The 22,336-nt window shown below is 42.7% G+C and overlaps 1 protein-coding gene across 2 annotated transcripts; it reads left to right on the top strand.

The window, feature by feature from the left end:
- Window positions 1-1,196: 1,196 nt before the first annotated feature.
- Window positions 1,197-22,018, top strand: LOC131113003 (nipped-B-like protein B). 2 transcript variants are annotated; one of them, XM_058064214.1, is made up of 47 exons: window positions 1,197-1,338; window positions 2,285-2,435; window positions 3,013-3,178; window positions 5,285-5,385; window positions 5,934-6,045; window positions 6,125-6,282; window positions 6,488-6,615; window positions 6,708-6,798; window positions 7,403-7,891; window positions 7,964-9,715; window positions 9,787-9,918; window positions 11,211-11,339; window positions 11,430-11,492; window positions 11,572-11,661; window positions 11,739-11,848; window positions 11,934-12,020; window positions 12,499-12,730; window positions 12,806-12,957; window positions 13,025-13,105; window positions 13,189-13,289; window positions 13,367-13,496; window positions 13,578-13,660; window positions 14,953-15,085; window positions 15,171-15,314; window positions 15,378-15,464; window positions 15,547-15,749; window positions 15,821-15,923; window positions 15,992-16,090; window positions 16,215-16,361; window positions 16,443-16,577; window positions 16,641-16,739; window positions 16,813-16,866; window positions 16,936-17,044; window positions 17,404-17,540; window positions 17,611-17,751; window positions 17,823-17,916; window positions 18,020-18,174; window positions 18,247-18,337; window positions 18,415-18,588; window positions 18,669-18,859; window positions 18,953-19,060; window positions 19,473-19,673; window positions 19,753-19,899; window positions 19,962-20,317; window positions 20,402-20,576; window positions 20,673-20,861; window positions 21,331-22,018. In XM_058064214.1, exons 2-47 carry the CDS (start codon window positions 2,372-2,374, stop codon window positions 21,688-21,690), a joined length of 8,283 nt encoding a protein of 2,760 aa, XP_057920197.1. In that variant the 5' UTR covers window positions 1,197-1,338; window positions 2,285-2,371; the 3' UTR covers window positions 21,691-22,018. The 2 variants fall into 2 exon arrangements, with proteins under 2 accessions (XP_057920197.1, XP_057920196.1); XM_058064213.1 differs by lacking the exon at window positions 1,197-1,338 and adding an exon at window positions 1,356-1,830.
- The last annotated feature ends 318 nt before the right edge of the window (window positions 22,019-22,336 follow it).

Here is a 22,336-nt window from a genome sequence, read left to right as displayed (position 1 = left end):
ATTATATTGTGGGCCAACTAGCTGGCTCTGTGAGGCAAATCTGCAATCTGATTGGTTAAAAAAGCAGCCCCATTTCTAATAGGGTTTTACTATGTGGCACCCAAGCTCTACTGTTTCTGAAGGCCCTGGGCAGATTAGATTGTCATGGCAACACATAGAAGCTGAAATCCGATTGGCCGTTCATCTGATTGGCAGTTCATGAGACAAGACAATACAGAGAGTGGGTCTAGAGAACGGGAACTTTACTTTTAAGAAAAGTACATGAACAAAAAGGCAATATACTGCTGTGTACTAATATAATTTACTCTTTTGCACTGTGTGTGTATGCTATCAGCCCCCAGCCTCCCCCCAAGGAGACAAAGAGACTGTATGACTGACAAAAGGATTCACACCGTTCATGCCGTTGTTTTATGAAGCAATGCACAAAGTGAACTCTCTTCCTGAATGTTTATTATCCCAAGGCTAGTGGCCATTATACTCTTGAAATCTTGTCACATTTTAATCTCGTGAGATCTTGTGACACGAGATCTTTGTATACAAATATTGTCTGACATGTCAGTACCGTCCACCCTCGGCCATCTCTGTGTGGAGTTTGCATGTTCTCCCCGTGCATGCGTGGGTTTTCTCCGGGTACTCCGGTTTCCTCCCACATTCCAAAAACATGCTAGGTTAATTAATTGGTGACTCCAAATTGTCCATAGGTATGAATGTGAGTGTGAATGGTTGTTTGTCTATATGTGCCCTGTGATTGGCTGGCCACCAGTCTAGGGTGTACCCCGCCTCTCGCCCGAAGACAGCTGGGATAGGCTCCAGCACCCCCGCGACCCTCGTGAGGAAAAAGCGGTAGAAAATGAATGAATGAATGTCAGTACCGATACTGATGTCAATCAAGATCGATATAGTCCAAATTGTGGGACCCCCCATACATAAGCTTACTGAAGGTCCCCTCACCCTAAAAAAAATATTTTTTTAAATCTAGTCCTGTTTTTGTTTGGGTTGTGGATATATATATTTTTTTACATCTTTAATAGTTTTGGTCGAATTCTGGGTTGGTAAACCTGTATCAGTGATGTTTCCATTGTTTCGACCCGAGATTAGCCAAGGGCTGTCCAGACAAAAGGTCCCCAGTGTGTGTGTGTGTCTCCCTGGCGGGGGTTTACTGTCCTTCCCCTCTGAGGAGCTGTTCGGATGGCGGGACGGAGAGGGAGCTAGAGTCTCCTCTCCACCTCCAGCCAGCTGCCATCCTAGTGCTGCTGCTCCTCCCCCTCCACCACCACCACCACCTCCTCCTCCACCTCCTCCACCAGCGGAGCCACTTCTTTCTCATCACATCCTGAGGTAAATAAGGCACATTTATCCGACACAAATAAACGCCTCCATCGTCCCTGCGGAGGCCGCCTCATTGTGTACACCAGGCGGCCTTGGGCGATCGCTCTCTGGCTCGTCCAAGAGGGGCTCCGGACGGTGATTTAGTGACGGCTCTTGTGCTTTTGTACCCCCCTCAAACGTTGCCTCCCTAGCGGTGATTATTATTATTATGCGTCCTCTTGTGGCGAGACCCAAGATTTGTGGGACGCGACGTTGCGGTGAACGTTCCGAAACGATACCGACAGCAGTGCGCTAGCGGGGCGAGACAACACACGGCTAGCGGCTAGCTGGTTCCGATCCAGTGCCAGGCAACTTCCAGTTAGCCAGCTAGCATAGCCACATCTCCAGTTGTTGCTAGCCGGCTAACCCCGGACTACTTTACTTCCACGGACGCTCTTATGCTACTTACACGTCAAGCAGTCGTAATAACCAACTAATTACACAGTGACAGCTGGCGTTAAGGTGAGTTAATGTGGCTATTTTCAGACGAACACTATGACGGTGTAACACAAAAGACAAGAAAACGAGACACCGTTTTGGTGAAGTGCCATCCTTTTTGTGTTGTTTTGTTGTTAGCCTTCAGCTAGGAGCATGCTAACAAAAAGCTAGCTAGGTGTTTGGACTTTTTGTGTATAAACCTTTGAGGCTACGTTGCTACCAGGAGGGCTGTGTATTTGTGGACAGGCTAAAAGGAGAACAACGGGGGATGGAAGGGTTGTGGCACCTTCAGGGTCAGACATGGAACTTGCCAAACAGGCTGGCTAGAAGGCCTCCATACAGTATCTACATCAAAATTTAAGGAATAATGTCCCAATTCAAGAGGAACACTATTTGGGAAATGTATTTAACCAAATTAATAACACATGTATTGTTTCATGCTTGCTTTTTTTTTTAAACATATTGTTCCACTCCACAGCATTTTGGAGATGTGAGGAACAGGAGAAGACCTTGGTGATATCGAGCAGCCTGCGCATCTACTCGACCCTTTGACCTTATCTTCAGCATGAATGGTGATATGCCTCATGTTCCCATCACGACTCTCGCTGGAATTGCTAGCCTCACCGACCGTAAGTGCAGCAACATCCCTGCATCATATTGTTCTTTTCTTATACTCCCACAAAATGCATTAAAATGTCAATAGCGGCTACTGTCAGGTTCACAGTCAAGACAGGGTACGGGGTCTCAAGAGGGTGCGAATCACCGTTGGAACATCTCTGTGTGGGCTTTGCATGTTCTCCCCGTGCTTTTGTTGGTACTTCCTCCCACAGTGTAAAAATATGCGTGATAATTGGTGAATCCAAATTGTCCATAGATGTGAATGTTTTGTCTATATTTTATGGTAATGCTTTAGTTTATTTTCAACATGCTTAACAATGTTACGTTAAAGTACAAAACATCAACATCCAACATGTCAGAAAAGGAGTAGGAAAAATCAGAGTTTATATAACCCAAATAATAATTAACGTGTAATCATAAAATTACCATTGGTTGTAGTTACCTTGTATAGTGATTTACTCGGGACCAGACCAGGGTGTAACCCGCCTCTCCCCCCAAAAGTGAGCTGGGTTAGGTCTAGCTCACCTGTGACACTATTGAAACCAGTGTAAAAACAGCATCAGTGATATTTTTTTGTGTCCTTTACAGTGTTGAACCAACTTCCGCTGCCCTCTCCTCTCCCTGCCACCACCGCAAAGAGCCTGCTTTACAATGGAAGGATCTCCGAAGAGGTCAGCAGCCTGCTGGTGTGCCGGGACGACAGTCTGGTGACTCAGCTGGCACGCGGCCTCAACCAGGTGTCCACAGAACACATGTGAGTTTTTGTCACACAGCTATCTGTATTGGATGATGTTTCAACACTTTGAGGAGAACGTCCCTCTGTAGTGTATTGGAAGTGTCTAGCAGCCTAAAAGTGTTCAATTCCTGCTGGGAACACCGCTTTGCAACCTTAATGCGAATTAGATGTTTGTCCGTGTCAGAGTGTGTAGTTCGAGGAAGTGTATTTATTCACTTTTTACATATTTACTGTAACCCTACATTGTTAGATGAAATATTCATTCATTCATTTTCTACCGCTTATCCTCCCGAGGGTGCTGGAGCCTATCCCAGCTGTCTTCGGGTCACACTCACATTCATACCTATGGACAATTCGGAGTCGCCAATTAATCAAACATGCATGTTTTTGGAATGTGGGAGGAAACCGGAGTACCCGGAGAAAACCCACGCATGCAAACGGAGAACATGCAAACTCCACACAGAGATGGCCAATCGAACTTGGGTCTCCTAGGTCTGTGGCCTGCGCTCTAACCACTCGGCACCGTGCAGCCATGTCAGGTTTCATTGTAGCAGCAACATCTTGCTAGGTTAGCACATTTGAAAGAAAAACAAAATGATCCAACTGCAGCTGACTTTAAGATGTGTAGCAAAGCCTGATTTTTTCTAAAGTGGTGGTCATATACAATAGTCAACAAGTTTTCTGATGTGGTCTGTGAGCTTCAGTCCTTGCAGCCTGGGCTCCTTGACTTTGTGGTGCGTGCAGTGGTGGATCGTGGCCGCTTCAGCAAGATCTAAGTGGTACGGGAAAAGGTCACAGGGGATATTTGTGCCTTATAAAGAGAAAAGAAAATTTTACGCTCTCACGAAAATGTTTTTCATGAAGAAGAAGGGACAATTCTGTCCTATTTAGCTAGGAGAGGTATCATATCTATGAGGAAGGAGGTTTTTCCTTCATGGTGTTATTAAAACCCAGAACTTGAAAGAACCCACTGTTGGAGTGCCTCTTCTCCCAAAAGTGGAGCAAATCATTGATGTTCGGTACTCATAAACAGGCTCTAGACACACACACTGTATTACTGTTCTAGCATCATAGCATCAAGTAAATTTTGCATAAAAGGGTATCTTTAAGAAATACAGTCACCTTTCGTTTATTGCCGTTAATTGGTTCCAGATCTGACCGCAATCAGCGAATTTCTGCAAAGTAGGATTCAATCTATAAAAAAAATATATTTTCAGAGTTAGTGTATAGAAAACCTGTTTATGACATTCTAAATATGCATTTTGACATTATTAGAGTACTGTAAATGTGAAATAACACCCCTATAATAGACATGATAAGTCATAATAAGACTAACTCACACGTTAGCACTGGGAAAGGTTCTTGTTATTGTATTTTCTAGCACATAATGTGGATCGATCGCATGGCATTAAAAAAATGAATGTCAGCCTTTCAGTGTCAGTCTGAAATGCATCTGGCATACAGTACATACCTATGCATTTGTAAAATAATGGGGACTGCTGTACTACTGCTGCATTTGTTTACACTACATTGCGCCACTCTTACACGGAGGCTGTTGGATCCCTGCAGGGACATATGCAATAGCCACAGCCATAAGCATAGCAAGCTAACTAGTTATCCTACAATTGTTTTTTTTAACCTAAGCAAGTGTTGGAAACTGTGTGAGGAAGAATGACAAAGTAAGAAGCCAAAAATATACCACTTCCACAAGGAATAGGAGGAGAACTGTTTTTGGTTTTTGACTCCATGCACTGCAAGTTAAGGCAATATAATGTAAGGTAACGTCACATCAATGTAACATTACTGATGCTTAGTGACCAGATTACTACATTTGGTACTGGTACTGGCTGCTGGTCTTTTAATGTTTTTGGACTAATAGTCGGCCATTGTCAACCATGAAAGAGTGATCATTAATTAATTGCTTAATTTTTGGACAACAGCAATGGAGTGAGGGAGCGATGTTTGAACCACGATGTAGTGAGGGATGACTGTATGTCATCGGGTTGTACAGCACACAATTGGGATGGACATTGAAAATAGAAGACGGCGGTGCTGAAAAACATCATCTATTGCCCACTTTGTGCCTTTGTTGACCGTTTTTCTGTCTTTTGTGTACTTTCACAGAGAGCTGAAGGACAACTTGGGAAATGATGAGCCCGAGGGTGACATGCCAGTGCTCCTGCAAGCTTTGCTGTCCAGAAACCCCAAGATCTTCCGAGACAAAAGTATGACAATGCAGCTCCACACAGGAGGGAAGCTGAAATTCTGCAGACCAAACTTAGGCGTTTGTGCATGCTTGCTCCCTTTTGCCATGAAGCAAAATGGCATAAGGCTGCCTGTTTGCAAACTGAAGGCACATAACTCTCAGTTTTGGGTCTAAAATGTGAAGTTTATGTAGAAGCACTTTGATTCGACGCTAATTAAAACATTAGCACTGTATTTCAAATATTGTTTACAAATCAGTCGAAATCTATGTGAGCGCTGCTCCTTTGCACAGGTGTGGCATGTCAAGATTAGAAAGCATTATTATTTTAAAGGTGTGCCCTAGGCTGGCCGCAATAAAAGACCACGTGAACATGTGTGGTTTTATCAAACAAGTACAATGCCACTTAAAAATCCTCTTTGTATACAGCTTTCCAGTAAAAACCTATAAATTTCCATTGACATAAGATCTGATGATGTGATCTTTTTTGTATTTGACTTAAAGTAATGGTATATGATTTATTTGTGTTTTGGTTGAAAATATTCACAGTATAATATTCTTCTTATTTAGGTGTGATACAGCAACCACCCGTTCAGCAGTATAAGATTTCACCAAATCAGGTACACAGGAGTCCAGCACCAAACTATCAGCCAACCCCAGTCACCGCTCAAAGGTCCTCTGGGTAAGATACTAAAGAGAATCTTTATTGGATCCTCGTGTACTTATTTTTGAACTAAAATGACATCCCAACTCCTTCACAGATGCTTCACTTCACAGCAGTCAGGGTCGGGGGCGCCGTTCATATCGCAGCAGACGCATTCAAACAGCCCCATACCGAGTCCTTATACTCCTCAGAGTCCTGCTGACTACATGCAGTACAGTCCACCCAGTTACTCGCAACACCAGCAGACACAGCAAGGTGGGTCTCCAGGTCTGCAAGTCTGCTGAATTGATGGAACCAGCAGAGGTGATCTTAATCCAGCCTAACTTTGACTTGATTGGAGAAGTAGCCTGACACTGGAGTCACGACATGAAGAGTCTTATCGAACCTGCTTGTATTAATAGAAAGAGTGTATCATGAGCTACCCCATTACACATAACTAACAATATGATTTTTATTCCAGTTGCAGGAAATATTAGAAATCTCCATAGTAAAGTATCTGGACAACTATCAAGTAACCCATCTAATCACCACTCCAAGCCAGGCTCTGATGACGACTATGTCAACATCGCACACCGACTCGGAAATGAAGTAAAATAAAAAAAAAAAAAGATTGACACAAAATTGATTAACACTGTAGTGCACATGAAAAAAATCTGGATGAATGTTTTTGTGTTTGGCAGGACAATGAGCAGTCCATGATGGCTGCATTGTTTCCAGTCAAGTCACCACAGTCTGTGTGTTCCCCCGATGACAGCGAAGAACCTGCTAAATGTATGTTGCTATAGAAACAAAAGTACAGAAAAGTACAAAATAGATGATAGATAAAGTATGTATAGTGGAACTATAATAACATTCATTTCTGCGATGTAGCATTCAATGTCACCTTTACACTCAGTATGCCCCAAACTTATATGTATATTTATTTTATTTATTTATTTTTATTTTACCTTTATTTACCCAGTATATACTTATATGTGCCCAAAACTTTGCACTTCCATACAGAATGGGAGGAGACCTTTTTTTCCACTCTATCATGTTGGCCATGCCATAGCTGACTTCATGACTTCATGCAGTTTTAATGTAATGTAATGTAAGCTAATGTCTCAGTGTTTTGTGTCATTAAGGCTGCCTAGTGACCAGAGTACTACAGAGTACTACATCTCACTTGTATTTCAACGTTTTTACTAATAATAGACCATAGCCTAACATAAAACAGTAACCATTTATAATTTATTTCACTGATACCCTAAATGATGTAGTGACATCAGAAAATACATGCAATCACAGCCAAAGAAAAAGCATCATTCAAATGCCTACATTCAAATGTATACTTAAACCTCTGCATATCTGGCAAATGACTCTTCATACTCTGCAGGGTCAAGACCTCTACTCATCATGCAGTCGCCTTCTGCTGATGTCCCTCCTGGCGCATCCCCCAACATGCATCATTCTTCTGCCGAGCGCAAAAAGAAGCAGAAGCAAAGGAGCAAAGTTGGTGGCGAGCACGTGGACAAGAACGCCTTGTACGACATTGTGAGATCTCCGGTGAAAGACTCGGCCAGGTTGACTTTAAAGCTGTCCCGGGTGAAGACTACAGAAAAGGAAGAGTATGAAGAGCACTCTCCCAGGACAGAGGTGGACAGCAAAGCTCATGTGATGAACAGTAAAAACGAGTTGCTGAGTGCTGACCAGCAGGACATGGAGTGCAAGTTTGTTGCGGAGGAGCAGGGAAACATCAATGAGAGTGGCTCTGTCTCAGCCGCCATTGTGCTAGATGACGCTGACATCGATGCTCTCGCCGAGATCGAGAGGACAGAACGCGAGTCCGTCAGTGAGAGATGGTCTAAAGAAGTCCAGGATAAAGGTATTTCATGATAGTCGCAAGTTGTATTTGCATTCATTTCATATGCTAAACCAAAGTGTTCTTATTTTGTAGACAAGCCGCTGAAAAAACGCAAGCAAGACTCATACCCCCAGGAGCCAGACGCTGAGGACGGACTCGCAATACAAGGAGGCAACAACGCCAGCAGCCAGTTGACGCCCAAGAAGATGAACGCCGCCAGTAATGGTTCCGCTCGTCCTGCCTTGATGGTCAGTATCGATTTGCAGCAAGCTGGCCGAGGGATAAGGCAGCCCATCGTGGTTCTCGACGCCAAGCATCTGTGCGACGAACACATTCTGCGCTTCAACGCAGAAGCGGAGGTGGATAAAGTTGACGGGCTTTGCTCGCCCATAAATAAACAGCAGAGTGACGACTGTGAGAAATCCCATTTGGGCATGCGTCCAAAGCAGAAGCCGGAATCCAAACACAGAACTGACAGTAAAAGTGACAGTGGCAAAGGACGTGGGGACTTGCCGAGGGTGAAGCTGAACAAAGATTCCACCTCTCGGCACAAGGAGGACAAGAATCACACCAGTCAGCCAGAACCCTTGAGAAGCCCAACCAAGGCAGAGCGTAACTCTGCTCATAATGAAGACAAAGGCAGGGAGAAGAAGAAAATGAAAGACAATAATGACACAGGTAAAGATCGGAACAGGGAAAAAGACAGAGATGTGGATAAGGAAAGAGAGAAAGAAAGGAATAGGCACAAGGATAGGGATAAAGACAGGGATACGGATAGGGTTAGACTGAAAGATAGTGATAAAGATACAGATGTGGACAGGGAAAGGGAGAAAGGTAGGGATAGGGTCAAGGACAGGGACAAAGACAGAGATACGGATAGGGAAAGAGATAAAGATCGGGATAGACTGAAAGATAGTGATAAAGATACAGATGTGGATAGGGAAAGAGAGAAAGGTAGGGATAGGATCAAAGACAGAGATGTGGATAAGGATCGAGAAAAAGATCGGGATAAGATGAAAGACAGGGAGAAACACAAATTTCGGGAAAAAGATGGAGACAGGGAAAAGGACAGAGGTAGGGAGAAAGACAGGGTTAGAGATAGGGAAAAGGACAGGGGCAGGGATAAGGATCAAGAAAGGGTTCGAGACAAGGAAAAGGACAAGGAGAAAGACAGAGTCAGGGAGAAGGATCCAGATGTGGACAAAGATCGAGCTAAGGAAAAGGAGCGGGATAAAGAAAAAGACAAGCATCGGGACAAGGAGAAGAATAGGGACAAAGTTAAGGAAAGGGTGACGGATGACAGATTCAAAGACAGGGACGACAAGGCAAGGAAACATAAAATGTCAAAGGATAACAGACATGACCAGTCTTTGGATGTTACGCCAAAACAGGACCACAAAATAAAGCAGGATGGGAGCAGGAACTCCGGAGAAAGGACAGACAAATCTACGTTTCAGTCACCACAAAATAAAAAAGAGAGGAAATGTGGGGGTGAAAGTGTCCCGGCTGCAAGCAAACAGCCTTCCCTTGAGACCAAACAGAGCGAATTCCCTTCATATCTGCTAGGTGGCAATTCCAGAAGCCTGAAGAACTTTGTGATCCCCAAAGTCAAGCGGGACGGCGTAGATAAATGTCCCCAAGTGCCACACGCCGTTGCCGTTGTTGACAACTGGAAAGAACCCCGCGTTTTGCTGGAGAGGAAGTCGCTGGTTGAGAACTTAAAAAAAGGCTCCAAGCCTATCGTGACGCTTAAGCGACTAAGCCCCGACGACATACAGGGCATCAAAAAGGAACTGAAGATCACGTACAAGTCCAGGAACTGGTCTTCTTGTCACAAATCTAGAGGTAAAAAAGCTGACGTATGAGTCGAGTATGTAAGTATGCTGAAAGTTGACTCACATCTTGTGTGCTTACAGACTCGTCATTTAGCGAGAAGGCAAACAAGCGCAGGCACGGTATGATCAGCAAGACGCCCAAGTATACTTGTGACTCAGATGAAGAGGAGAGAGATGTCGAGGACGACAATGATGACAGCTCTGGCGATGAGGGTAATCATTCACTTGAACAAAACATATGCAGTATATATTGAAGAGTGGCATTCACAAGCAATTTGCAACATATTATCAGGAAGGAACACCTTCCTTGATACCTGATCATATACCTGAAATACTTATAGTAATAGGAAAAATGTCCTATTAGGTTAAACAGAAGACAGAGTGTTAATTGCAAGTGGGTGGTATGAGATTCTGATGGTGTGATGATTTTGGGCAAAACTATCACAGTTTCAAGGTATAATCGCAGCTCTGAAATGTCTTATTTTGAAACATCTTCGTTGGAAAGACAAAAAAAGGTCAAGTCAAAACAGGCATTTTAAATGATATAATAGAATACAGTGAAAGTGAAATGTATTTTACATAAATGGCTAATCCTCCAGTCACAACACCTTATGTATTTTGTTTGTAAAACAAAACAAAGCAACAACATAATCATCAACAACATAATAAACAACATATCACCTCGTACTTCGGTACGAGGTACATTATTAAAAAAAACAAACAAACTCCTTTTGGATATGTGGAACTCGGAACTGATTATGGGATGCACTCAATTGTAATCTGATGCATGTTCAAATGAAATAAAACCATTACCATTACCAAAAATAAAAAAATAACAAAAACGGTGGATGAGTGGTTAGCACGTAGGCCTCACAGCTAGGAGACCCAATTCCATCCTCGGACATCTCTGTGTGGAGTTTGCATGTGCTCCCCGTGCATGCGTGGGTTTTCTCCGGGTACTCCGGTTTCCCCACACATTCATTCAAAAACATGCTAGGTTAATTGGCGACTCCAAATTGTCCATAGGTATGAATGCGAGTGTGAATGATTGTTTGTTTATATGTGCCCTGTGATTGGCTGGCGATTGGCCATGTGGTCATTTGTTATGTATATTTTACAATACAGCACAGGCAGAACCAATGTTTTAATAAAGATAAGGAGCAAACAGTTCATCCAGCATTAATAGCGATGATGATTTCATTTTCAACAAATGTATCACGCATGAGTTTCACACCGAAAATTTTAAAGTGCATGCAAAGGTAGACAAAACTGCTACTGATTCTAACAACTCATAATATTATGATAGTATAGCCATCTTGTGGCGTTAATAAGAAAAAAAACACATTTAGAGGTTGTCTACAGCCACAGCTGTTTGAACCAGCACTAATTGGAGACCCTGTCGGTTATTTGCTTTTTGGCCTGGCCGTTATAGGGTGGTAATATAATAGTGGCAGTAATTGGAGGGTATGCAGTCATTTCTGTCGTGACGATATTTTTTTTTCCAGTGTCTAGGAAAAGGCAGAAGAAAGGTCACGACAAGACATGGAAGCATGAAGCCAAAAAGGGCCGTCAACGCCAGCAAAACTGGAGCTCAGATGAGAGCGATGGTGGTCCACCACCAAATTTAAGTGACTGTAAGTCATTTTGACAAAATCTACTGATAAAGGAAATATATATATATTTTTTAATTACAAATGTCTCTTATTTGTTATTCCATTTTTCAGTGTCCAGAAAACTGAAGAAGAAGCATAAAGAGAGAAAGGCATACGAGAAGATGCGACCTGAGGGTATGTGTTTTTTTTTTTTTTTGGATTGTCTTTTCAGATGAAGTCATCATCTTAAAATTTGTTTTAATTTATGCTGCAGATTTGATGGATTCTTCCACATTCAAGAGATTCACTGCCACTGTAGACAACATCCTGGAGAGTCTGGAGGATGTGGACTTGACTGCTGCAGGTAAACATGGCTGACTAGTGGTGCTCTATTCGTACAGATGTTTAACATTTTAACTTTTTTTGGATTCCATCACTCAGAGGATGACGATGATGATGGAATACCACAAGAGTTGCTGCTTGGAAAGCACCAGTTGAGCGAGTTGGGTAGCGATTCGTCTAAGATTAAAGATATGGGCATCTTTAATAAGGTCTGTGCCATGACCACACACTCAAAATTCAGTAAATAATCTGTGGAAATTGATCATCAATTCAAGTGTGCTTCCTTTTCCACAGTTTCCATCTGAGAAAATGGTGAAATTTATGAACATATTGGAGAAGAACATTCAGGATAGTGTTAAACTTTCAACATTAATGAACCAGGTAAGTTTTATTATAATTTTTACTTTGGGTCTTTCAATATCATTTAGGGGAGCGGTGTCCAAACCCTTTCTAGTGAGGGCCATGTCATGAAAAATGAAAGGATATTTTGTACACACATTATGCAAAGAGAGAGGTCGAGGTTCGATTCTCCGTTTGGGTCTCTCTGGGTCTGTTGGTTTTCTCCGGGTACTCCGGTTTTCGTAATTTTATGGAATTACTCCACATTCCATAAACATGATGTTGTAATAATTGGCGATAATTGACTGCATCAAATCGTCCATAGATATGAATGTGAGTGTGAATGGTTGTTTGTCTATATGTGACAAAATAGAGCTTGAATAGGCTCCAGCATACCCGTGACCCTAATAAGTCAGATACTGAGCATAAGCAGTATAAAAAATGGATGGATCTTTTTCAATACCAGTGCTCTAGTCCCCTCATGGCATAATTTTTTTTCATATATTTTCTGTTTTTGAAGGGCAACGACTCCATGGACGAGGAGCGGTTATGGCGCGACCTCATCTTGGAGCGTGTGACAAAGTCAGCTGACGCCTGTCTGACGGCGCTGAATATCATGACGTCGCCGCGTATGCCCAAGGTTGTTTTCATCGAAGACGTCATTGAGAGGGTGTTGCAGTACACCAAGTTCCACATGCAGAACTCTTTGTACCCCCAGTATGACCCTGCGTACAAAGTGGATTCCCATGGAGGTCAATGTTACAATCATCAAGTGTGACTTAATTGACTACTCAAAGGCATTAAAAGTTTCTTTATTGGTTTCCAAGGTGGCTCGCACAATTCCAAGGGCAAGAAAGCAAAGTGTTCCGCCCATAAGCAGAAGACGGTGGTTCTGCTTTACAACAAAGTGTGCGACATTGTCTGCAGCATTTCGGAACTGGTGGAGATCCAGCTGCTCACAGACACCACTATCCTCCAGGTGAGACTCTCATTTTAGGGCTCATAATGACTTCATAACATGGTCTGATCGTTTTTCCACCATGCAGGTGTCCGCTCTTGGTATCACGCCGTTTTTTGTGGAGAACGTCAGTGAGCTGCAGTTGAGCGCCATCGCATTGGTGACCGCAGTAAGTATGACGCTGCGTTGTTGCTTAATGTGTCTTTCTCATTAATGTGTTTTCGGATAATACTTCATTCTGCTTCTCCGTAGGTGTTCTCTCGCTACAGGAAACACAGGCAACTCATTCTAGAAGAGATCTTCAGCTCCATGGCCAGGCTGCCCTCAAGTAAACGCAACCTTCGAAACTTCAGGTAAACGACAGGATGAGGATGATTTAACTCACATGAAATGACATTCACTTATTCTGGCTGAACAACGTCTCCCTCAGATTGAACAGCAGCGATTTGGACGGAAGCGGCAAGTATATCCAGATGGTCACCGCCTTGGTCCTTCAGCTCATCCAGTGCGTGGTGCAGCTGCCTTCTTCAAAGGATGCCGAAGATGAACATAATAAGAAGGTGCACAGCAGGGAATTACTTCGACTTGTATAGTTATTATGTGGAAAACATTCTAAATCTTTTAATATTTGCTTCTGAAAGGTGGACAAAGACGTCTTCATCACAAATTCGTATGAGACGGCAATGAGAACGGGTCAGAACTTCCTGTCTGTGTTTCTCAAAAAGTAAGTAATTTTTGACCACAGCACGACTCGCACCTTGCACTATTTTTTTTCTATAGGGCATAATTTAACTGCCATTGTAAAGATTGTTTTTAATTGCACAGGCAATGAATTCAGTTGGGGTCGAGTGGTTAGCGCGCAGACCTCACAGCTAGGAGACCAGGGTTCAATTCCACCCTCGGCCATCTTTGTGTGGAGTTTGCATGTTCTCCCCGTGCATGCGTGGGTTTTCTCCGGGTACTCCGGTTTCCTCCCACATTGCAAAAACATGCTAGGTTAATTGGCGACTCCAAATTGCCCATAGGTATGAATGTGAGTGTGAATGGTTGTTTGTCTATACGTGCCCTGTGATTGGCTGGCCACCAGTCCAAGGTGTACCCCGCCTGTTGCCCGAAGACAGCTGAGATAGGCTCCAGCAACCCTCCACGACCCTCGTGAGGAAACGCGGTAGAAAATGAAATTAAATGATTTTGAAGTGGCTCAAAAGTGTGTGGCAAACACACACTTGGTTTGTAGCGGACAATATTTAATATGCAGCTGATGTTCTGTTTTTCTGTCTTCCTTCTTGGTATTCAATGAATAGGTATACAGTATATGTGAATACATTGTGCACTCGTGCTTTGACAACGGGCTCAGTGGCAGCAGAAACAGATTACGTATCCTTCGGGGGTGATTACTGTGCACTTATTGTCAACCTTTTAATATTTTGTACTGAGCAACCAGGACAGATGCTGCCTGTACTTTCTTACATCTAAATTCTGTTTATGGTCTTCATCACCTTTTTTGGTAATGGTTTTATTTCATTTGAAGATGCATCAGATTACAATTGAGTGCATCACATAATCAGTTCCCAGTTCCACATGTCCAAAAGGAGTAGGAAGAAGCAAAGCTTATTAAATCCTACCCCTCCATCTGGTACTTTTACAATCAGTAACAGTTACATTTATTCACTTCCTGCTTTCCATAATACAGCTTAAGGTTTTTTTTATTTATGTATTTTTTTTTTATTAATAATGCACCTCGTACCGAAGTACAAGGTGATATGACCATACAATGACATAATGTGTACCATAGTAAGTGTCAATATAGCGATATATATAGCACATCATGACTGGTTCAAGACTCTTCATCCTTGTATTTTCTTGGAAAACAAAGAAAAAAAGCTAAAGAAATAACAAAATGTGTAACTTTAGCGTTTTTTCCCCCACAGATTTTGATCAAACTCTGAATTGTTTGACTTTAGAGGTATTTAGCCTCCTTACGCTTGTGTTGTGACCGCTGTGTGTGTGTGCCAGGTGTGGCAGTAAGCAAGGAGAGGACGACTACAGGCCTCTATTTGAGAACTTTGTCCATGATCTTCTGTCCACTGTCAACAAACCCGAATGGCCTGCTGCTGAACTGCTACTCAGTTTACTCGGTCGCCTCCTGGTGAGCAACATCATTCCAAAGTCAGCGATTATCCCAGAAAGATGCAATGCGGCCACTGATGGTTGCCTTTCTCTTTGTGCGCTAGGTGCACCAGTTCAGTAACAAGCAGACGGAGATGGCGCTCAGAGTGGCGTCGCTGGACTACCTCGGCACTGTTGCTTCTCGCCTGCGCAAAGACACCGTGAATAGCAAGATGGACCAGAAGGCTATCGACCGCATCCTCAAAGAGGTAGCGTAAACTACTCAAGAGCTCTTGTTTTTCAGATGCCCCTCACTAATTATGTCCTTGCAGTCTCCGGGCCATAATGAGACACAGCAACTCCAAAGGGCTTTGCTCAGCTACATCGAGGAGAAGAGTGAAGTAGATCCTTCCCTAGTGGTGAGAGTGTGTCATTAATATCTTCATTATAGTATCTGACTAAAAGTGGAGACTCACCGTTTGCTCTGTTTGTTTCGCACAGTTTGCCAGGAGTTTCTACATTGCCCAGTGGTACAGGGACATCGCAAGCGAGGCGGACAAGGCCATGAAGTCTCACAATGACGACGATGAGGACCTGAAAGGTCTGTATGATTCCAACGATGCCAGCACAACCGAGGAGATAATGCAGAGGGCTGAAATGCGGAAAAAGTTCCTGCGCAAAGTCATCAGGAACTCACACACCAGGTAAGCGACGCATTCGTTTGGAAGTCAATCTTTGCAATGATGTTTTTAATAAATGCTCATCATTATCCCAGGATCACCTCTGAGACAATGGACTACACGGACTCCTGTCTCATTGTTCGATATTTGGCCTCCATGAGGCCATTCGCCCAGAGCTTTGACATTTATTTATCACAGGTAAAAGAAGGGTCTTGTATTTATGAAGCATCATATTGCTCACGGTGAACGCTTTCTGTCCTGTGTAGATTCTAAGAGTGCTCGGCGAGAGCGCCATCGCAGTCAGAACCAAAGCCATGAAGTGTCTGTCTGAGGTTGTGGCAGTAGATCCGAGTATTCTAGCAAGGGTAAGACACTCCGATATATTTTTCTCTTTGACATAAACTGGAAAGGTTTCATTTTTAAATACGTCTCAGAGGTCCCACAACAGTCAAATATTAGCGATAACTTATCTTTCATTCTGCTTTCCAGTCTGACATGCAGCGTGGTGTTCACGGCCGCCTAATGGACAACTCCACTAGTGTGCGAGAGGCAGCCGTAGAGCTTGTCGGTCGCTTTGTGCTTAGTCGCCCCGAGCTCATCGAGCAGTACTATGACATGCTCATTGAGAGGATATTGGTAACAATTTTACCCCAAATGACATCAGATGATACGGACATGATTAAGGTCAAAGCTATGACATGTTCTGTCTGTCAATAGGACACAGGTATCAGCGTGAGGAAGCGAGTCATTAAGATCCTGAGGGACATTTGTTTGGAGCTGCCCGACTTCCACAAGATCACAGAGATGTGTGTTAAGATGATTCGAAGGGTCAACGACGAGGAGGGGATTAAGGTTTGTTTGGCTTTTTAATTCTTCTCATTTATTCAATATGTATTCAATAATTTCTTCCTGCAGAAACTGGTGAATGAGACCTTCCAGAAACTCTGGTTCACGCCCACCCCCACTCACGACACAGATGCCATGACCAGAAAAATCCTCAACATCACAGATGTGGTATGTAGTTGGTTGAATGCTTGACTACGCTGTGGCGCAAAAGATGTTTGATTTTGCTTCCATTTCATCCCAGGTCCTTGCATGTAAAGATTCCGGCTATGACTGGTTTGAGCAGCTCCTCCAAAATGTAAGACTTATGAATCACATCTCATGTATCTAGGATTGTTTTTTATTGTTTTATCCTTTTTCATTGTAGCTACTTAAATCAGAAGAAGCAGCGTCATACAAACCTGCTAAGAAGGCCTGCAGTCAGCTGGTGGACAATCTGGTGGAGCACATACTCACATATGAGGAGCCTATCGCAGGTAAATGCATTTTTTTCAAGTCAAAGTTAAGGGAGTTGTTGTTTTTGTGGTTGATATTTATAGTATGTTTTACAGTGGTTACAACTAATTGTAGCCAGTGTTTTATATACTTAAATTGTAGGGATAATACACACAATATATTGGTTTTCAAGCTGATGTTGATAACTTCCTGCTTCTCAAGATCAATACTGATAAGCGATAACTTTTTTCTAATTTAGACTGAACTGTAGATCACGCACACCTGGGAGTTACATGTATATGTACACATTTATTTGTTAATTGGAGCATTTGTTGTATCATATTTTTACTGCTATGAATTTTTTTTAATGCTGATTTTCTGCTTTCTTTTTGTGGTACAGATTGTGAGGACAAAGGAGTGAACTCCGGTCGCCTGGTAGCATGCATCACCACCCTCTACCTGTTCAGCAAAATCAGACCACAGCTGATGGTCAAACACGCCATGACCATGCAGCCCCACCTCACCACCAAGTGCAACGTAAGGCTTGTTCATTGTAAGATAGTGACATCTAGTGGCAGGCAAATGTATTTTTATTCTCTCATTTCAGACTCAGAACGACTTCATGGTGATTTGCAACGTTGCTAAGATCCTGGAGCTGGTTGTGCCTCTGATGGACAATCCTAGTGAGAATTTCCTCACCACCATAGAAGAAGATCTCATGAAGCTCATCATCAAATATGGCATGACGGTCAGTCTCATTAGCCACACCCTTATATTGTCGCTTATGCATATTATATAATAGCTGTATTTGTTTTATAGGTTGTACAACACTGTGTAAGCTGTCTTGGTGCTGTTGTGAACAAGGTGACGCACAACTACAAGTTTGTTTGGGCTTGTTTCAATCGCTTCTATGGTAAGATCGAAGTCTATCTAAGTTAACATAACAATGTGCATAACCAAGCATAACATGTGAGGGTGTTTTATTTTTTTTTAACTCTGTTTGTCTCACTGTGCAGGTGCTTTGGCTAAACTCAAGACCCAGCATCAGGAAGACCCCAACAGCTCCACTCTGGTCACCAACAAACCCACGCTGCTACGCTCACTGTTTACAGTGGGAGCTTTATGTCGACACTTTGACTTTGACCAAGAGGAGTTCAAAGGCGCAAACAAGGCAAATGTCAGCTCTTCGCATCAACTAAGGCGACTCAGACGCTTTAACTGTGATATTTTTGTTTTTTTACAGATCGTCATAAAGGACAAAGTGTTGGAGCTTCTCCTGTACTTCACTGTCCACAAAGATGAAGAAGTCCAGATGAAGGCCTTGATAGGTTTAGGTATTTTGGCAGTTTTAACATACAGTATGTCTTGTCATGAATGTTCCACAGCATATAAATTATTCCTCTGGTTTCAGGCTTCCAGTTTATCATGCACCCGGAGCTCATGTTTGTGCAAGACGTGAAGAGCCTCTACAATACCACCCTCTCTGACGAGCACTGCTTAGTCAGTCTGAAGATCCAGGTTCTTAAAAACCTACAGACATACCTACAGGAGGAGGACTCAAGGATGCAGGAGGCTGATCGCGAATGTGAGTCCCAATTCATAAATTATTATCCTTTGATGTCTCACATCACTAAAATCGATTGTTTTTTTATTGTTTATATTCAGGGAAGGATAAGGCCAAACAGGAAGATCTGAAGGAGATGGGTGACATCTCCTCGGGCATGAGCAGCTCCATCATCCAGATCTACCTGAAGCATGTGCTGGAGTCCTTCCTCCACACCCAGTCCACCGTGCGACACTTTGCTTTGAGCGTCATCACGCTGACCCTCAGCCAGGGCCTCATCCACCCTGTGCAGGTAAATCTGATGATTAAGATGCCAAACCACTTCTTACAAGCCCAATCACAAGCTTTTCAAACCACAAACATTTTTTTTATTTTATTTTTCCAGTGCGTACCGTACTTGATTGCCATGGGAACCGACCCTGAGCCAACCATGAAGAACAAGGCTGATCAACAGCTGGTGGAGATTGACAAGAAATATTCAGGCTTTATCCATGTGAGTACACATTTTAGGGCACTTTGAAACCTTGTGTACAAAGTATACTAGCAGTTACTTGAGCGAGAGGCGGGGTACACCCTGGACTGGTGGCCAGCCAATCACAGGGCATATATACACAAACAACCATTCACACTCACATTCATACCTATGGACAAATTGGAGTTGCCATTTAACCTAGCATGTTTTTGGAATGTGGGAGGAAACCGGAGTATCCTGGGAAAACCCACACATACACACACACACACACACACACACAATTTCACAGTATATAATAATAACTATTAATTTGTTTTATGTTGACACAGGTGCCATTATGGTACCAGGACACACCCCTACTCACTACAAGACAAAAAACTCAAAAATACAATTTTAAACATTTTATTCTAACTGTTGACTTTTCTATCAACAGATGAAAGCTGTAGCAGGGCTGAAGTTATCCTATCAGGTCCAACGAGCCATCGTTGGATCCACAGATGTGGTCCTTCGAGGTTTCCGCCACCAAGACACTGACTCTGCCCTTTGCTCCCACTTGTACACTTTGGTCCGGGGGAACCGTCAACATCGGCGAGCTTTCCTCATTTCGCTGCTGAACATGTTTGACGACAGCTCTGTGAGTCCAGTTTATTCCCGAATTGGTATATTTTGGCACAGCCAGGGTAAGACATGAATATTGTATTTTGCCCCTGCAGAGAACAGAGGTGAACTTGCTGCTCTTTGTAGCAGACAACCTGGCCTGCTTCCCTTACCAGACGCAGGAGGAGCCTCTTTTCATCATGCACCATGTGGACATCACTCTGTCTGTCTCTGGGAGTAACCTGCTTCAGTCTTTCAAGGAGGTAAGAAATCACTTGAAGCTTTTCCTTGATGCATTCTCAAATACACTATGCTCTCTGTGTAGTGTCTAAGAAAAGGACCGGTGCCGAAGCCTAAGAAGACGAAGAAGATAAAGAAGAAAAAGAAGAAGAAACCCAGGAAGATGCGAGAAAGCTCGGAAGATGACAGCCAAGGGAGCAGTAGCCAATCCAGCAGTAGCAGCAGCAGCAGTAGCAGCAGCAGCAGTGATGAGGAGGACAAGAAGGTCCACGGGTGGAAAAAGGCGGATTCTGACTCCGACATGGATGACGAGGACGTCGTTATGGCCCGGCTCCCTGAGGACTCAAAGCCTCTGCTGGACTTTTCCATCGCTTCCCAGGGAATCCTGCTGCTGCTCATGCTCAAGCAGCATCTGAAGAATCTATACGGCTTCTCAGACAGGTCAGTAGGACTGCAATTTTTTTCTATATAATATGATAGATAATTGGTTGTGCAGCAGTGTAATAAACTCACATTATTTTACAGCAAAATCCAGAAGTACTCGCCAACAGAGTCGGCCAAAGTGTACGACAAGGCCGTAAACAGGAAATCCAAGGTGCATTTCAACCCCCGCCAGACTATGGACTTCCTCAAGGGTGGTCTTAGCAGCACGACTATCAGCAAAGAAACCAAGAGGGATATTGTCAAACAGTATTTAGATGTAAGCATTCTAGTTCTTTAAGGGGCGTATTCAGTTTTAAGCCCCGTGGATCCAAGTTTAGAGTTTATTTGGTTGATTGGGGACTTTGTGTTGCAGTTCAAAGTGCTGATGGAGCACCTCGATCGTGAGGAAGAGGAAGAGGATGGCGAAGCCAACGCCAATGCCAGAAACAAGGCAATTACCTCGCTGCTAAGAGGGCCCAAACCCCGGAACCACAACCACAACAATCACACGGCGCCAGCTGAGTCAGATGATGAGGAGAGCGAGGATGAAGATCCCCCACCGGTAATATATCATAAAATTACAGTATTACACCATTTGGAAATTGAAATATGTTTTTTGCAGTATTTATTAGAAAGAAAGCTTTATATAATATAAATGTATATTTAATAATATGTATCAAAATATAAGAATTCTAATATATGATACAACATAGTAGGCATCATAATATTTACCAGTAAATCCATGGTGTTTGTACAAATATTTTTCCAAAATAATATTTTTTCAAAGAAATTATAATGACAATGTTACAATATAGTATGTTTTATAATAAATATCTATATTTATCAATATATTTTTATAATTTACCAATATTGTCAAATGTATTGTTTAATTTATTAAGTAAAGGTAATTTAAATCACTAGGGAAAAGGCAGAGGATGCCTTTTTGAAGACTTACCGTACTTATGTCTCATCAAAGGGAGAAAAATGTACATTGTTGTAAGGTATAGCATTGTTTCTTCCTGTATCCACAGCAAAAGTCAAAAAGAGGCGACGACTCAGCAGAGGATTCTGCCAACATGAACGAGAGGGTGGAGGCGATGGACGTCGTCGCCATCTGCTGTCCCAAATACAAAGACCGGCCGCAGATCGCCCGGGTGGTCCAGAAGACCAAAAGTGGCTACAGTATACACTGGATGTCCGGTTCTTACTCAGGGCCATGGGTTGTGGCCAAGAAACGAGACGGTCGCAAGAAGGTGCCTTGGGTGGACAATATCAAGGAGTCAGACATTATTTATAAGAAAATCTCCTTAACTAGTGGACTGAAGCTTACAAACAAAGTGGCACAGACGTTACGGGCACTATATGCTGCCAAGGACGGGACAAAGCATTGATCATCTGAAATCATTCACACACACACACATACAGACCTTTGGCCCACGTGGATCCAGTATGTTACAGAGACATTCAAATCTCTTTTCTATTTAAGGACCTAATAGAGGAACATAAGAAACATACCAGAAGGAAATGTTTTGGGGAAAACATTGGCGTGGGAGCTCCTTCGCTGTTGTGCAGCAACTCGGTTCATTTTTACTCCCACTGACTTGTATTATAGTTGAACTAAAATATGTTTATATCTGAACATAATTCTGTAAAAAAAAAAAGAAAGTGAATGTTGGAAATTAGTGTATTGACCATGTTCTTAATAAAGTGTTTTTGGACTTTAAAACAGCACTCTGTTGACTTATTCATGAAACTGATTCATCAAACTGTAACAGAAGAATGTAACGTTTAAATAGCAGCAACCACCAAATGATATTTTTTCTTTACTTGTCTGTGATTATTTTTTTTATAACTAACTATCCAGAATAATGTGCAATGTGTTACACACACACTAGTAATATAAATATTCGGTTCAAATAGTATATAATTGTATTATGATGTAAACATAAATTACAGAAGAACGGTACTGTATTTGCAATCGCTTTTGCACTTTGTTGGTCTCTCTCAGCTCCCGTAGAAGGGGCTGCGCTATCGAGA

The sequence above is a fragment of the Doryrhamphus excisus genome, chromosome 2, assembly GCF_030265055.1.
Source record: "Doryrhamphus excisus isolate RoL2022-K1 chromosome 2, RoL_Dexc_1.0, whole genome shotgun sequence".
NCBI classification, from domain to species: domain Eukaryota; kingdom Metazoa; phylum Chordata; class Actinopteri; order Syngnathiformes; family Syngnathidae; genus Doryrhamphus; species Doryrhamphus excisus.
Note: the sequence above shows the minus strand (reverse complement) of the source record. Positions and strands in the feature narration are given on the sequence as shown.

Excerpts from the sequence above, each read along its gene's own strand:
- LOC131113003 (XM_058064214.1), top strand. The coding sequence starts at position 2,372 with ATGAATGGTGATATGCCTCATGTTCCCATCACGACTCTCGCTGGAATT. Across the intron at positions 3,179-5,284 it reads CAGGTGTCCACAGAACACAT|AGAGCTGAAGGACAACTTGG; the intron begins GTGAGTTTTTGT and ends GTACTTTCACAG. Across the intron at positions 16,091-16,214 it reads ATCCGAGTATTCTAGCAAGG|TCTGACATGCAGCGTGGTGT; the intron begins GTAAGACACTCC and ends TCTGCTTTCCAG.